General features: G+C 38.5%; 1 protein-coding gene across 1 annotated transcript; it reads right to left on the bottom strand.

The window, feature by feature from the left end:
• Positions 1 to 1,048: 1,048 nt before the first annotated feature.
• LOC100890802 lies at positions 1,049 to 11,498 on the bottom strand. The gene is made up of 2 exons (XM_003727129.3): positions 11,093 to 11,498; positions 1,049 to 5,417 (listed from the first exon to the last, which is right to left on the bottom strand). The coding sequence occupies exons 1-2, from the start codon at positions 11,186 to 11,188 to the stop codon at positions 3,600 to 3,602; spliced, it is 1,914 nt and encodes a 637-aa protein (XP_003727177.1). The 5' UTR covers positions 11,189 to 11,498; the 3' UTR covers positions 1,049 to 3,599.
• Between the last annotated feature and the right edge of the window lie 6,187 nt (positions 11,499 to 17,685).

The following is a 17,685-nucleotide window of genomic DNA, read 5'->3' on the forward strand; positions in this document are numbered from 1 at the left end:
TAAGTGTGTAATAAAATAACAATTAAGAAGAGTATATCAAATACAGAGTTATAATAAATAAATATATTGATAGATTGAATATTTATACAAAAATGCCACACATGTATAATACTTTTAATTTTGAAAGAAAAACAATTATTTATGGCAGAAATACTTCTTGCAGCATTATTCGCAAAAGAGAGATGTATACATGTATATCATATAAAAACAAAATTTGTTTACTCATCAAATAGTCATGTGTGCAAATATAAGCAAATCTGACATGTGGTCTGCATTTGCAATAGCAAAGAGGTGAAGCCAGTCTAAACTTATGTCCATTACTCCTCTCATTTACTATTCATCATCTTGCCCAAGGATGCGAGAATTATTCCTGACATAGCACCAACTACAGAAGACCAAGGAAATATATACATTTCCAACTATTTGTTTTAAAATTATGGAATACCAAAATTTGATAGTGTATTTAAACCAATGAAGAAAGCTGTATAAAGTGTACATATGGTATAAAGTCTGTGTATGTATAATAAATATATATTATATACAAATGATAGAAACTATTCACAAAAGATGGAAATTTGCTATGTCGCTATATCATATATATGTATATTGCGCTGTGCCAGTGCACCAAGGGAGATTAATGAGGACTTAGGCCCATATTCATACAATGTGCATTAACTTTAAATTGGAACTTTAATGGAGCACCATGTGCCAATCTTCTGTAACTTTCTGTAACTGGGTGACCAAATACAAAATCATGTCAGCATTAAATAAATTTCACATTTTCATTTCCTAACTGGATTTGTTCCATTTTTTGTTAATAAAGAATTACAGTAATTTGTACGGAATAAAAAAGCAAGACACTTGCTGCTCTGTGTATCCTGTGATTCGATGGGCTTGGTCTAGACAGGGAGATGGGATGGGATTATCTTAGGGTAGGCATTATGTAATCAGTTGTAAAGGCGTGTTTCTATAATTTAAAAAAATAGCCACGACTCTTTAATACCCTAAGCCTACCTGGGACCCGTTTCACAAAGCCTTTTTTCAATGACAAATGACAAAAATCAGTGACAAATCTGCTGCTAAACAATCAGAAGCTAGGATTTCACTAGCTCGTAACAAAGCTGTCACGGATGACAAGTTTTGTGTAAACAAAATAGACGGAGCTGAGTGCAAATGTATTGTGGCTATATTTATAAATGTGCCATCACAACTGATTACATAATGCCTACCTTTTATCGTATTCCACCTTTGTGAGTACAAGCCTTGGATTTTACATCGCAATATATGAACCCTCAAATATGTAGATCATGCTGTTTCCCGATGGACATTTGGAGGAAGAAATTGTGAATAAAGAGCATATAGACAAAGAAAACATTATTTTGTGTCTGGCTTGTTTGTGCTTCAGTCAATGAAACTCCATAAATATTTGTTTGTGGTTGTCTGTATTTACTTGTTAACAATTCCAGTCAATGGAACAACCAATATCAAATGGAACATAAAGTATATTTGAAAGATTCAAGTAAAATAAGTATGTTAAATGTGACACCATTCAATGTACAGTCAAACCTGTCTATAGCGGCCACCCAAGGGAAACACAAAAAGTGGTCTCTGTAGACAGGCGGTCTTTGTAGACTTGTTTCTTAAGTACATGTTTCAATGAGAAACCATTTTCAAGGGAAACAAAAATTTCGGTCTTTGTAGACAGGTGGTCACTAAAGCAGGTTTGACTGTATAACTCTTATATCATCCTTCCAATCCTTACACATTGATAGACAACGTACCGATAAAAAATGGCCCTTTTGAGAGTTTATTGCGCGCTTTTTTATAACTGTCAATTTCGTATTGACACACTTTTACAATTTTGCCCGTAAAATGTCGGCGTGTTTCAAGCTCCACTTAAAAATCGCCCATATACGAGCCTCGATCACCCAACCGAGGCTAGGAATGAACACGTAATCAACCCTTGTCCTTGTATTGATAGCAAGTAATTCCTGGAAAGATTCCCTCGAACGATTGTCGTCAAATAACGTATAGTAGGCCTACTGCCCTACTCCAGTTTGATCATTTCAATAATCTGCAAAGTCCTTGATCTGTCTGTTTTTGTCAGTTCAATTTTGTTATTCTTCAATTATCGCTGTCATCCCTTACACGCATTACAGACAGCAAGCACGGCCCCCGAAAAAACACTCGTCGAAAAAAAAGAACTTCTATCATTGTCAGTATCGTATATTGACACACTTTAATCTTGCACGAAAAATATCGGCGTCTTTTAGACCCCACTTTAAATTCGCCCACATACGAGCTTCACCCAACCGATGAATAAATAACACAAGAGATTAATCAAATTAAACATTATAAGCTTCCAAACAAGTCTCGACCTTTAACAAAGTTTAGCAGACGAATACCTGTCATCGCATCACATAGAACACTCCTTGTGGCACTATTTAAACTTCCCGAAAACTATGATATACTAAACACGGTATTATTAAAGATCAAAAGGCTCTGTTTGTTTAAAGCCGTACTTCAAATGAAATTTCGACATCGTTTTTCCTTCATCTAAAAAAAAAACTCCTTCCGACATTAATTAATCAAATACAGGTAAAAGGATTATTCACATTTCTGTCAATAACAGGCCTTTGAATTGTTATGCGACAATATTACCCGGTACCCCTTTGATACAAATTGACATTTCACTAAACGTAACAATTCACCTTCATATTCAATAAAAAAATCTTTGTAACCTAATATATGTATTCAAATGACAATGCAACTCTCCGTCCTTTCAAGAATGAATGATTTGCCTAGATATTTCAGGGACGACATTAATTCCTAGTTTCTAATGCCGGCTGCAGACATGCGTCACTTACAAAAAATGATTCATCCAATAATTCATATCACATAAATAGCAACTGCACATAAAACGTAACTTCCCGGCGTCATTTGATTCGGCCAGTTGAAGAGAATTCAAGCTACACATATCCCGGCTGCTCACGAAGCGTCAATTAAGTCCCTCCGTCAATTGTTCATTTAAAAGTCACTCAATCCAAATTAAACAGTGAGCGACTGTTCACAAGATTATCCAACCCAATTTTCCGTGCGTAATTTTGGCTTGTGTGGATTTGATCATTTGCTACGCTGCTGTTGCGTCAACGCCGACTTTGTTTGGACAAATGCATAGTCTTACACTATAGGCCAAGGCACCCCTGCGTCAACGTGTTGCGTCGTTGTCTGGTGTCTTTTGCATTCGTATGTCTAAAACGCCATAGAACGACGTACACAAGGGACCCACGGGCAGCCGGCATTCAGTAGGCTTGAATGTCTGTATTGACGCAGAGCCGCAAAGATAATGACGTAGCGTCTGCAGCCGGCAAAGATGACTAAATGAAACCAAATTACATTAAAAGTACTGAGTGATACAATCTTTGAAGACCAATAGCATGTTAATTCTCAAATAATACTGCTTTCTTTTATAATATAATTCAGCAAAAAAAAAAAAAAAAATCATCGCATCATCTCCTTGTATGAGTCTCTCATTTGATCGCAGGACGCTGAACTGTAATTTTATGTCTCTTTGTATAGGAACTATAATGATGTCTAGGTTATCTCCAAGGTGCCCAGTTGCTAAGGTCACCTGACCCTGCTAACCCATTCACATAGATACCCTTCCGACAACTCCTGTAAAACTTCCCTCTAGACATCACTCTCCTATTAGGCGGTGACAAATGTATAAGCTGTGGCACCATACCGCATAGAGAATCTAAGCTGAACCCTGGCCCGGAAATTTGGACGGAACCCAAAGTCCGCCACTGGTGGAATTTGTTGTACTCCAAATCTGACGCGCTGAGTTTGTAAAGATAGGTTGCCAGTGCTGCAGGAGACTCAAAGTCAGCTATGTGGATGAACGAATCTGGAGGAGCAACTTTCGTGTAGGCGAATTTCTTTCCGCCGTAAACCACGGGCACTGCACCAGACGACAGAGCGCGCTGCCAAAAGTTTAGCGTAATGAATTCGTCGCAGGCCGCCTCCTCCAGCGAGAGGTAAAATTTGTAGCCTTTAAGTTCTTCCTTGCAGTGCGTCGACGCGCACGTCCTGTTCCCGCATTTCCCATACATATCAACAGAAATGTGTTTGCTGAGCTCGCGTACGTACTCGATGCGCGGCCAGAATGTTCTGTCGCAGTTGTCTTCAACCCATGCTACGAGACCCTTCTTGCCTTCTGCCCAATTCCGCGCGCTTTCTTCGCCAACCCCTTTGCGATACCGACCGTAAGGTATCGGCACATCCGATTGGGAATGATACGTCATGCTGTAATGGTACTCGAAATTCGCCATGGATGGATCGTAGTAGTTCATCATCGGAGAGCTGTCCAGAGAGAAAAGGTAGATCTTAAGGAGATTGTCCGGAGTAAGACGCTTCACTTCTTCCATAATCACGCGCGTCTTATTGCGCATGCTCTTCGTGCCTGGTCCTACGAGCACTGCGCTGCCTTCTGCGATAGTCTTCGCTGAAGTACTCGCACGTAAGATGAGATCACACACATTCTCAGGGCATTGGAGAAGGTAGTATCCCATGCGGTATTTCCTAAAGGATTGGTACAGTTCCTGCCACTCGCTGTCGTTGGGCAGTGCGTTCGTACCAGGGGTTAAAATCGTGACGCGGTTGAAGCAACCCATGGTCTCCCAAGAATCTTTGGTGATCTTGACGATATCCTTGGAAATGTTCCTTGGAAGCGTGTAAGGGACAGGCTTCAGGGCCGAGACACCCGACCCAGGTAGAAGCGGAATGTACGGTTTCAATGTAGGCTCCCTACCTAAATGTTTCATTGTCGTCTCATTGTTTGTTTTGATTGCCTGGGTATTAACCGGGACGTTTTCATTGACAGTCTGTCTCTCTGGAACAATAGTCTTTTCTTGCGATATTATTTTCTTGTCGTTCTTTGACTCTGTACCATTTTGAGTGGCCACTGATTTATCCTCCGACCTCTTTTCTCGTTCACTCTCGGGAACATTCAAACTCTCTTTTCGCTGCCCCCCTTGTGCATCCCCCTCGGCCATAGTAACCGGCACCTCGGCGGGGGCAGCGACTCCCATTTCGACAATGACATTAAACACTGCCCTTTCAACATCAACAGCACCGCCGCTTTCCTGCCGCGATAAGAGATGCAAGGCATCTGGGATGCGCTCTCGACTGTGCACACCCTCGGTTTCTTCTCTGTGGATTCCCGCCAAATTTGGCGACATTCGACAGTCGGCTGACGTCTTTTCCTTGATCTTGCTGAGAATCTGTGGGTTGCTTATCCAGCAGCCGTTGTGCAGGGCGAGAAAGGCCTGAATGAGAAGCCACAGGGATGAACAGAAGAGGAAGAGGGTGACGCCATAACGAGAAGTTGTCTTGTTTGCCACCTTCAGGAGAACAACCTGTAGATCAATGAAATACAATGAAAGAAAGAATTAGAATATGGTTTAGGAGGCGATGCGCACTACATTAGGATGCGTCATTTGCTGACAAGCATAGGGCTGCGTCAATGACCGTCAGTGTGTTTGACGCACCATGTAAAATGATATCGTACACGATGGTAATTTAAAAGAAGAAGTACAACATTGCTCTGAATTACTGGAGCATGTACGCTATTGGCTTCATATAGCCTGCAGTATATCATTAATGACGCTTTCGAAATGACGCCTCGTGGGCAAACGGCATATCACCCTCATGAGAAGAAAATGCATCACTACTACACAGACTGCTACTACATTCTTTCAAAGATGGGTAGCGTTTTTTTTTTTAAGTTCCAACGTTGATCTTTTTTCATTGTATCTAAGCTTTTGTAAATGTGATTATGATTCAGTTATACTTCAATGCTGAAAACTGCTATTATACAGAATAATTCATGATGTGTGTATAGCACACATTCTCCTTTTCTAAAATCAAGATACCGATATTCAAAATAGAATTTTGGTAATCCTGTGTAAAATCCTTCCACACCGCCAAAAGTAAAATACATTGCTTAAACAAGGTGGGTACGCCACTGTATAGTCAGTGTGAAACACCACGTTACAATCATTTTACTGAAAATAAATGTGTTAATTTGGACACTTCTGTGGATACAACAATTCAAAATTAAAATTGAAACTAGAGGCAATTTTAAAGGCAGAAGGCCATACTAGACAAATTACGCATTTTTGTACAAGTAGAAAAGGTTATCTCAGTCATAAATAAGTTAATCTAGACCAGCAACATTCTTGTATATATTACGTCGTCAACTACAAACATAGGCGTAGCCAAGGCACACAAGGGCACAGTGGATGCCCCCCCCCCTGCTCATCCGCTAAATGAAAAAATGTCCATCATCCATGAAGACTTTAACCCTACCACCCCCCCCCCCCCCCCTCCCCTTCCTTCAACAAATCTACACCAGTTACAACAAACGAACTTTAACCGTGAATATAGAAGCTTCATTAAAACTTTACATTAAGCGTCCAGCGCTAGCATTTAGCCGACAGCTGATGTCCTCCAAGTACTTAAATATTTACTTCTTCTTTCTCACTGCCGCCAGCGCCCTCCTCCCACCCTCGTGGAACAAAGCAACGGTATTTCACACGGGTAGAACAACGAGTGTACCAAAATGCTCAAAACTTCATTCATAAATTTCTTTCATTGACTGTGTGACACAATAGAACCACACCCATCTGTAAAATGTTATACCAATTTATTCATAGGCGTCAGGGAAGCGGCGTAGCATATGGGTTCGGCATTTTGAAGGGGCACTGTTATCACGGGGGGCAACGGTATAGTTACTAGCAGGGGCGCATCTAGCTTTTTGACAAGGGGGGGGGTTGACCCAGTGGCGGATCCAGGACTTTCCAAATATCGCGCCGTTTTACTCTTTTGCTTTTTTTCCTTCTTTTTGTTCTTCTTCTCCCCCCCCCCCCCCCTCTTTTCCCCCTTTTTTCACTTGGGCGCCCAGGGGGGGGGGGTAAACCGCCGAACCCCCCCCCCCCTATATCCACCCCTGACTAGATTAGGTTGTATGAAATCCTTGAGGAAAAAATTGTTGTGGAACGAGTCATAAAATATTGTCCTTATTCATATTACCATGGCACCCCTCCTTAACCTTTTTACTCCTTTTCTATCTCTTTCCCTCTCCCGCAATTTCTTGCCATTCAAAAGGGAATATTGTGCCTCTGACATAGTAATATGTCTACGCTGTGTCCCTGCACTTGTACGGGTGACCAAACAATAAATTGCTTCTACGACAATTGATCGGGGCTTTAGTTCATCAAAGGGTTATGGTAAGGGTTGCAAATAGGATTCAGGTTAGGTTTAGGCTTAGGTCTATAGGCTTAGGTACAGCTTTAGGTCCAGGGTTGGAGTCGAAATTTGGTTGAGTAGGAAACTGACGAGGAACAATTGTTGCAGGTGCATGCCTGTGTCGTACAATCTTGCTACAAGCACCACTGCATACAGGCAACATTTAGTCACGAGAAATCTGCGTGGCGTCTTTTTCCCTGAATATCAACTTTCCAGTTTCTTTATTTGGACACTTCATTACAGTTATACACACCGTTGCTGCATTTTACGTCCAAATCATAATTACAATTTATTAGTTACTGTAAGACAAAGATCGACATCCCTGCTGCCAGGAAATCATTAGTATCAACATTTTTAAATATTCTGAGGCATCCATAATATGTTCCTCCTTTAATCATACTGCCACGTATGGAAAGGGCCGCATCGAAGGCGGTTCTGGAGAAATAATTTGTTGGGAGAAGGGGATTGAGGACCTTTGGTTCTTACAATCATTTCCTATATGTGCCTCGCAATTTATTTATTTTTAAGCTGGGGGGGGGCTTAAACCGCCCTGCATGGACCACACCTATTTATAAGCCCCTCTCCTATACTCCCACCGCTGGTAGCTAACGATACCACGTGGAAGGGGTATGAATGATGAAGAGTTTACCCAAGTGCTTATCTCTCAGAGTACAAGTGGAAGAAGATGTTTGCTCTCATGAAGAACCTTTGAATACAATCATGGCCTTTTCCATTATTGCCCTTTTGTATCTGGACCCCATTATTTACGTTGAGTGGCATAGCTACACTTTGCAAACATAAGAGACATTTGAACTATACTAGTAGTCGCCAAGAGGTCAAAAATGCGTTTAAAAAGTGGGTAAAGACAGACCCCACCCATACAACAATGCCCCCTTAACATTCTCCACAGTCTACAAATTGGCATTTTCGTGGAAGACATGTCATGTGTTACTCTTCAATAATTAATCTTAAGCGGCATGACAATGTCGAATGTATAAAGCAAACACATCGCCTGCTTTATGTGATTGAATAGTAAAATAAAGCATCTGTACTGAAAATAATAATTTCATTGAAAGCAAAGTAAACTTCAAAAAGTTACATGTAAAAAATGTACATCCTTCAATTACCCGAAGTGTCTGATATGATCTTAGTATTTCAAAAGGTGACATAAAACATTAATTTACATTTCAATACGCTTTTCAATAGAATTGTCAGACATTGTGACTAGCTCATAAACTTCAGAACTAAGGAGATTTTATTTATAATTCAATTACATGTAGTGTATATTAATTTTAATTTTGTTGTGCAATTTTCAAGGTATTATTCATCAATTTAGGAGTGATATGTTCTGTTTTTCTAACATTCAGCTTGTAAACGAACCTGCCTCGTCATGTGCCACATTTACGTCATTCGTTACCTTGTCTCTATACTACCCACAATGTGAGGGGGTAATTATTCCACTCCACCAGTTGTTTTAAAAATGAATATTCATAATATATAGCGCAGCCCTCGCCCATCGATTTAAATACACAGAAGGCTGGAGGTACAGATTACCATCTGATTTATTATTTACACAAAGTAACAATGCTAGTCGATTGTATGGACTCATATGCACACTCTCATTTTATCCTTTGGTTAAGAACACTCCATTATCCAAATTCTAAAGAGAAAGAATGGAGGGCAAAAGTTGACGCATGGTTGCCAAAATACACGAACATGGCAAGGACGTTTGGAGAAAAAACAAGGTTTCATTCTGAAGTTATAACATACCCTTCTCATTTGAAAGAGAAAAAACAACAAACTGATGCTATTAAAGTTAGAACAAAATTTTCTTACCTCCTAGTTATTTTGACAAAGTGGTTTATTTTTTATTGATAAAGTTTTGTACTTCCTCAAAAGTTTATTGATCAACAAAGATTTAAGGTAAAGACTGGTTGTCGTAAAATTGCGGTTCAAGGATTTTGGGTGAAAAATGTCTATTCAATATTGTTTAAATATTGCCTTCAGAGGCTTAGATCGCATTACTTCAACCTACATTCGCAAAAAAGCAGAAATATATGCCCAAATGTTCAATTTGAAATACATTCGCAATATCTATCCAAGCCGGATCGATATGATAATTTACAAAATACATCAATTAGTAGGCGGTTTCCCGGCAAAATTTGTATCACCACGTATTAGTCAAAACATATTCCGAAACTGGTCTATACTTTTAACCCTGAAGTTCTGAGAAGATCTAAGATTATCTATCAACAATAAACCATGTTATCACAATCATTTGATGACAAGAGGTGAGAAAATTAATATTGCTACAACTTCATTGGCAACAGTGTAGATATATACCTCTTGATCTGTCTATACCTTTGCCAACTAAAAATAATACTGATTCCTATTTTATCTTTCCCTCCTACCATTTTCAACCCCCACCCGATATTTGTTCTGAAAGAAATATATATATATATATATATATAAGTTTTGAAAGAAATATTTATCTAAGAATCTAGCAAGAATAAATCATTTTGTCGCAAACATTTTATGAAAAGAGATACGAAAAATTATTCAAACTTTATGGGCAACAATCACCTCTGTCGATATCTTTGCCTACTAAAATTGATATTGATTCCTTATTTTTCTCTTCCCCTTCTACATGTACCTCCCCCCTCCCCCCTCCCCCCCCCCCCCCCCCCCCCCCCCCTTCCTTGATATTTCGTCTGAAAGTGATATAAATATATACGAATCTGAAGAGGAGGTAACACAAATGTAATGTAAATCAAATGTTACCTGTTTTTAGCCTCTTTAGTGCATTGAAGGAAATTGAGACAATTTGTGTTGACATTGACTCGATAACATTTGTATTAAATTGACAGTTAATTATAAACATCATTTTCGAAATATCCGGAAAAGAAATTAGTATTTAAATGTACTTTGGCATAAATCCATGATTCGAAACTAATGTATATGTGTAATTAAATTTATTTATTATCGTGGTGGTATTTATATATCCTGCTCATGCAGTTGATAGAGCTGTTACGTACTATGACGATGACGACGAAGACTGCTAACTACTACTACTACTACTACTACTACTACTACTACTACTACTACTTCTATTATACATGTACATGCACTGCCACTACAATAACTGCTACAACTGACAGTTTCTTATTATAGTTTGCAATTTAATATTCATATAGTCTCTTGCATAATATTCAATTGCTAGCATAAATGAAGAAACATACGGAAATCAAAATATATGAAACGGATAACTAAAGAATTTTTTTTTTAAAGATAATGTCAGATTGAAGAGGAGATGAAACTAAAGATAGCCTATTATATTAAGGGCCAACAACTTAAGAAGAAATTTTGTCCAGCAGAAGAATTAAAGAATGTGAACGATCGAGATGATGACAACAATGATGATGGTGATGGTGATGATGGTGATAGTGATGATGATGATGATGATGATGATGATGGTGATGGTGATGATGGTGATAGTGATGATGATGATGATGATGATGATGATTCCGATAGTAAAGTGAAAAGTGGGGAGGAGAGGAACATCATGACGAAGATGAAGAGGAGAATTAAGGGGGGAGAATAAGAACAATTAAGAGAAAAAAAAGAAATAAGAAAACAATACAAAAATGTCCTTGCGGATATAAAATAGGGTAAGAGGTAGATGAAATAGGAGAAAGAGAGAGGTATTATTAATTTTGCAATCAGCACATAATATTTAGTAAGTATAGCTCTCATCATTTAAATCACAATAAATCATCTCAATTACCTTTATAACATCTTTCATGTCTGACTGTGAATTGACATCGACTGATCGTGACATCGCCAACGATCTCGTTTCGGTGCCTTTACCAGATGACATCATTTGCAACCACCTATATAAAGGTCACCATGAGACGAGACGACGTAATGTGGTTTTATATCAATATCATATATTCAGTTCCTTGTCGTCTGCAAAATCTGTAAGAGAATTATCCACCAGTTTGGCTATCAAGTTAGAACTCTCAGTTTGCGAAGCTGTAAAATAAGCACACTATTCCAAAAATGTTGACTGCTTAGAAGCTTCCGATATATACACCGTAAAACGTATGATTAAGACTGATAAATAGGACTGAATCAAAATTCCTTAGCGTTACTCTCTGATCCGCCGGTAAGAGTGAACACCGGTGTGGATCTACTAGGTAGCTATACATTACGTGTACGCATTTATGGCGCACAGTACAGTACGTCCAAAAGCTCCCGTCGTGCGTTACGTAAAAGAGAAAGCTCTCGAGTTCCCTTTCCCCATTCATTTGCTTACGCATACATGCACTATATCGGTGTTCTTTTCTTTCACAAAAGATTCTTTTTAACGTGGTTGTATACTATTGCTCAAGGAGGGTTGCCCTTTTGTAAAAAGGCATTGAGTGTGTCCCAAAAGTAAAAGGATTTTGGGGTATAATCCGCAGACAGAAGGCAGGCATGTATAAAGTCAAAGGCCTATTGTGGGCGCAAAAGAGATCATTACGGAAACAGAGAAGCTCACCGTTATGCTATGGTCACATTACCCAAAAGTAGACTGCTCGGCGGCCGAGCGGCGAGTTTTTAACCAATTCTGCCCGGCGGCTGCCCAGCCACCGAGCGGCTGCCGTCCAGGCACCGCTCGTTTTTAGGGCATCGCTCGGTCGCCGCTGAAGTTTTAGCGCGGAGTTAAAATTTGGGCGGCGCCTGCTCACTTTTCACTCGCCGCCCAAAATACGCTCGGTGCCTGGGCGGTCGCCGCCCGGGCACCGACCTAATCGCTGGGCGATGCCTAATTCCAGCAGCGACCGAGCAGGCTACTGATCGGTCGGTCGCTGCTCTGATTTGTGACCATAGCTTTATATGCTTTATCAAGAAGACTTTCTAAGTACAAACTACCATGATAATAAATGGTAGTTGCCCTCAGGTAGCAAAGCTTTTTTTGTACAATGTCAAAGACTTTAAGACTTTAAGTGTAATGAACAAAAGAATATATAATCCAGAGCGAGTAGACCTGTTGTAACACCGGCCAATCTTATATCATTTCAATTCGTTTAAAAAAAAAGAATCAAACAAAATGCAGAGATTAAGTAATTTTCAGGATACGAAATACCCCCTGGAAATTTGGAAGCGTTACTTTTCAACATCCAATTAACTTGCTAATTTTAATCCCCCACCCCCTCTTTCTCTCTCCTCCCACCCCCCCCCCCCCCCCCAACCCCCCCCCCCCTCTCTCTCTCTCTCTCTCTCTCTCTCTCTCCTTTCTCTCTCATTATCTACCTCATATCTCTCTCCAGTATCTCTCCTCTATCTTTCTTTCTCTCTCTCCTATCTCTCTCATAATCTCCCTCTTATCTCTCTTGCCCCCCCCTCTCTCTCTCTCTCTCTCTCTCATCTCTCTCCCATCTCTCCATCTCTTTATAACCTTATCTCTTTTATCTCTCGCTATTCCTATATATATATATATATATATATATATATATATATATATATATATATATATATATATCTCTCTCTCTCTCAGACTACCTCCCTCCTATCTCTCTTACCTCTCTCCCACTCTTTTCTCTCTCTCTCTCTCTCTCTTTGTAACCTTTTCTCTTTTATCTCTCACCATTTTTATCTCTTCTACCCCCCCCCCTTTCTCTCTCTCTCTCTCTCCCTTTCTTTTTAACCTTATCTCTTTTATCTCTCACTATTCATGTCTCTCTCCCTCCCTCCCTCACTCTCTCTTTCTTATCTCAGCTCCTAATCAAATTCAAAAGCCCCATGTACATGAACATGGTTAAACAAAAAGAACAAACAAAAAAAGAATAAATTTCTACTTTACAAAAAAGATATACAATCAGTTTTGCTATTGCACAAATCATTTATTTTCTCTGAATATGCATGATCAAAAAATTGGAATTAGTTATCACCATCACTGTACAATTGACCATCTCCGAATATATCGAATATTCAAGATGAATTTCCTCATTACCCCCCCCCCCCCCCTACACTACACAGACTCTGTGCTCATCTTTCACTCCCGTTGCATATCCCCACATAAAGCCACGCATAAATTACAGATCAGGGGAGTGTTTCACAAAGACTAAGATTAACTTTAAGTTGGACTTAACTATGGTAGGCTGTTCATGCCACTGTTTGCTCTCACTATTTACTGGCATTGGTCTCTCAAGGGACGGTACAAACCGTGGTCACTAATCTACAGAATTTACACTTTGTGATGGTTCATTATTAAAGGAAAAAATATTATCTAAAGATCATAATTAAGAGACAAATGGTGAGAGCAACTAGTGGCACGAAAGGCCTGCTATAGTTAAGTCCAACCTAAAGTCGATCTTACTCTTTGTGAAACACCCCCCCCCCCCCCCCAGTTGTATTATATAGAATGCCAAGGAATATACAAATTACCATCGCAGAGCAACATAACAAAGATAAATACACGATGTACATGATAAAGATTGCGAATATACATACATGTTGACGGGTAATCATAAAAGTATGCCAGCCCTAATCCATGTTATGTTTAATGGTAATGGTGACCTCTTATATAGCGCACATGTCTACCCCAGTCACAGCTTGGGCCCAAGTATGTAGAGCCTTAGCTTATAATAATAATAATAGTAATACTCAGTTTTTATATAGCGATTATTAGAATCACTATTGGGTATAACTTTCCAACTGGGTGGAGAGTGACTAATGTAGATGAATGCCAGACATTAATCCACATTTGCCAGACATTAATCCAAATTTGCCAGACATTAATCCACATTTGCAAGACTCTAATCCACATTTGCCAGACATTAATTCGCATTTGCAAGACTCTAATCCACATTTGCCAGACATTAATCCACATTTGCAAGACTCTAATCCACATTTGCCAGACATTAATTCACATTTGCAAGACTCTAATTCACATTTGCCACTCTCAACCTTTCTTAGAAGAAGGTCGATTTGATCGACTGATTCATTCTTCAGTCAAACCAACGAGATAAAAACCAGAACGATAATAGATATAACAAAAATGTATATTAGCCTGAATGGAAGAAAATCGGTCTGTTTGGAATCAGGGGCCAGTTTCTCAAAACTGTCAAAAGTCTTAAGTTCGCAGACATCCGATAGAAACATGTGTAAATTCTCACGATTCTATGGGGATGTTACAGTTAGACTTATGATGGCTTTGTGAAACTGGCTCCTAGGTTGAAGTCCGTTAGGCAATGCGAGAAATTTATTATGGAGTGCCAAGTGGTCACATTTTTACATTAAAGATAGATGACCCCTGACAGTACTTTATAGAAATCAATAAACATAAGTAATAATGTCATAAAGTTGAGTTCTTTTTTCATTTCTTAATTAAATTAATTTCATTATTTGTTTTTCTTCATTTAAAAAAAAAAATCTTTAAACAGAATTACATTAAAGGTACTATGTCCCATTTGCAGGCCAAAAAAATGAAAAAGTTAAATTCCAACTGCATTTGAAAGATAACACTAATTTAGAACTTCCCTAAAAAAGGTGGGGCTTGAAAATGTCTTCAAGTGGGAAAATAACGACTATTAGTTGTCAAATCGACTTTAGGGATATAGAGCCCAAAAGTAATAGTCTTGACTTTCAGACAATTGTACCGAATGGTCATACGTTTTATGCTGCGCAAAGATTCAATCAGTTTAATCTTGGCCATCACAAGAAGTGGGTTATTGATGTAGACAAATGCTCATGTACCCTTTACAACTCTTTTCATGTATGTTATTACCAAAGAAGAAAAAAAGCCAGTCAGTCACTCAATAGTGTCTGACAGTGAAGTCTAGCAAGTAAACGGGTTTCCTTGCATAATTTGAATATGAGGACACTGCTAACGTTTAAATTTCACAGATAGGACATACATGACATATTCATAATTCCTGCAAAGTTCTACAGCATTTGAGGTTGGCTGCAAAAGGGACATAGTACCTTTAATTCATACCAAATAAAGAGTTTGACATTTGGCATACCATAAATTGGTGGACCCAAGTTCGACCCATGTTTTACTTTGCCCACTGTCATTAATCCTGCCATTAATTTTGGATAATTATGAATGCTTTAAATATAATGATAATGAATGAACGTATGTGTCTAAATAAATGCATTGTGACCAACTGTGTTAAGTGATATATTAATAATAGTCAAATTACAAATGGAGAGGGGAGGTAACATAATACCTTTTTACAGTGACTTGTTTTATACAGATGGAACTAATGAATGAAAAGTGACATTTCTAAGCTGAATGGTTGTATCAACCATTTGAGAAAAAACAGGGGAGAGGGAGCTCAATGCACATGGAAGGTCTCATATTAATTGACTCAGGATAACAAAGCAAGTCCCTAGGATAGAACTTAAAAGTGCAGGTTCTCTATTAACTCTCAAGATTCCATGCGATATCATTTTTGTATCAGTACCAGATCCAGGAGAGGGGCACACCTGCCCCCCCCCCCCCTCCTCCCACTCCCACAAAACTCAATCTGGCACACCCTTAAGTACACAAAAGGAAAACGAGTACATACAAAACCAAGCCCTTGTGACCCCCACCCCCTTAAATAATTTTGAAACTTTTGTCATATCTATCCCACGATAAATACACACTTTAGAACAGGGAGATTATATGTGTGGCATAATTATACAGATTAAACAATTCTGTGTTTAAAAAAAAAACAAAACCTGTTATATAAAAATCGGCCTCATTTGTCAAGTGACTGAGATGGAAATACAGCTACAAAACAATGATGGCAAATAGATATAAAGCAATATAAAACAAAATATATAATATATAATATACATAACCACATGCCATACTATAAAATGATATAAACTAGCCATGTTCTCATTGTTTTCAAGGAACAACATGTAACTTAAATGTAGGCATAAATACAAAACAAGTTAATATATTTTTAATAACCAAATAATAATTCTGCATCATGCATTTGTAAACAAATATAAATGGAAGCATTTATGGATAATTCATACTGTTTTGTTCAGGGATACTTCTTTTCCAATGCCCATTAACATAAACAATGTTTTAAATTTATAGAGAAATAAAAATGAGATAAATACTGTCACATTAACACTATTGCATAAGAAACACACCCACCTACATGCATAAGCAATAATTGGTTACGGTACATCTGCTTTTGCTAATGTTAATATAATCATAATCCTTTGTATTCCTAACTATTAAATACTTCTAGTGACCTGCTTGACATCACTTACCATTATATAAACAACAGTATGAATATGGGTAATTCCATAACTTGATGACCCATTTTGTGACATTTTTGGTGTCCCTGTTACATAAGGAACTCACTGGAAATGTGGCTCTGAGTAAAGACTTAATTAGTGGAGTATGATTGTTAAGTGATTGTCAAGTGATTGTAGGTATGATGATGCAATATTGTGCTTGGAAATCATTTACTCCACTATTTAAGTCTTTACTCAGAGCCACAAATACGTGTGGGTTCCTTATGTAACAGGGACACCAAAAATGTCACAAAGTGGGTCCCTAATTTATGGAATTACCCATATAAATTTAACATTAATTTATGAAATTAACCACAATGACCTTAAGCTTATAAAAAACGTATTTTACAGCTACGAGCACATACAGCACACATTTTATAAAAATCCAATGCATTTACCACACTTTCAATTTGATATGTGCAAATGCAAATGAGTTTGTATCACATTGTAAGTAATGATGGAAATTAAGTTCAGTATAAAATGACCCATTTTCTTCTGACTCTTAACAAATAGCACGATAGGGCTTGTCTTCATCAGGTCTCCGTCTAAAATTTTGAGACCGTCATTTGATAATTCACGCATGTGTGACTAGTTACCCTATCTTTCAAATATTTAAAAAAGACAGTATACACGAGAAGTTTATCTCTTCTTCCTGCATACCCAATACATGTTTAGTTTACATTCATACATACATGTACATGAAGTTCAGAAATAACAACACTAATACAATATTGGATATTTTGATAGGGTTCATATCAACCACATAGGGTGCTCAAGGCACTCTAATATTGCCGCAGCTCTGCTAGGCTACAGTTTTGCGGTGCTCACAGCAGTCAAGGAATTCCTTCCTACCGGTACCCATTTTACACCTGGGTGGAGAGTGGCAAATGTAGATTCCCCAACCTCCCCATGGAGATTTTAAAAAAGAGGAAGTGAAAGGAGGGGGTCCATGCAGTTCACTGTTTGAAGGGCGACACATATACCCTACAAAGATTGATGGCACTTTTCATCTTGTCTGAATGCAAATAATTCAAGAAGTCTTTCTTCATGGACACTGGTTGGTTTCACCCGGTGAACCTGGGCCCTGTT

The sequence above is a fragment of the Strongylocentrotus purpuratus genome, unplaced genomic scaffold (assembly GCF_000002235.5).
Source record: "Strongylocentrotus purpuratus isolate Spur 01 unplaced genomic scaffold, Spur_5.0 spur5_scaffold_12, whole genome shotgun sequence".
Taxonomy (NCBI): Eukaryota; Metazoa; Echinodermata; class Echinoidea; order Camarodonta; family Strongylocentrotidae; genus Strongylocentrotus; species Strongylocentrotus purpuratus.

What these genes read in the sequence shown, in the direction of transcription:
- LOC100890802 (XM_003727129.3), bottom strand. Translation starts at nt 11,188, where the DNA reads ATGATGTCATCTGGTAAAGGCACCGAAACGAGATCGTTGGCGATGTCA. An exon ending in ACATGAAAGATGTTATAAAG is followed by an intron (nt 5,418 to 11,092) that starts GTAATTGAGATG and finishes ATTGATCTACAG; the next exon opens with GTTGTTCTCCTGAAGGTGGC.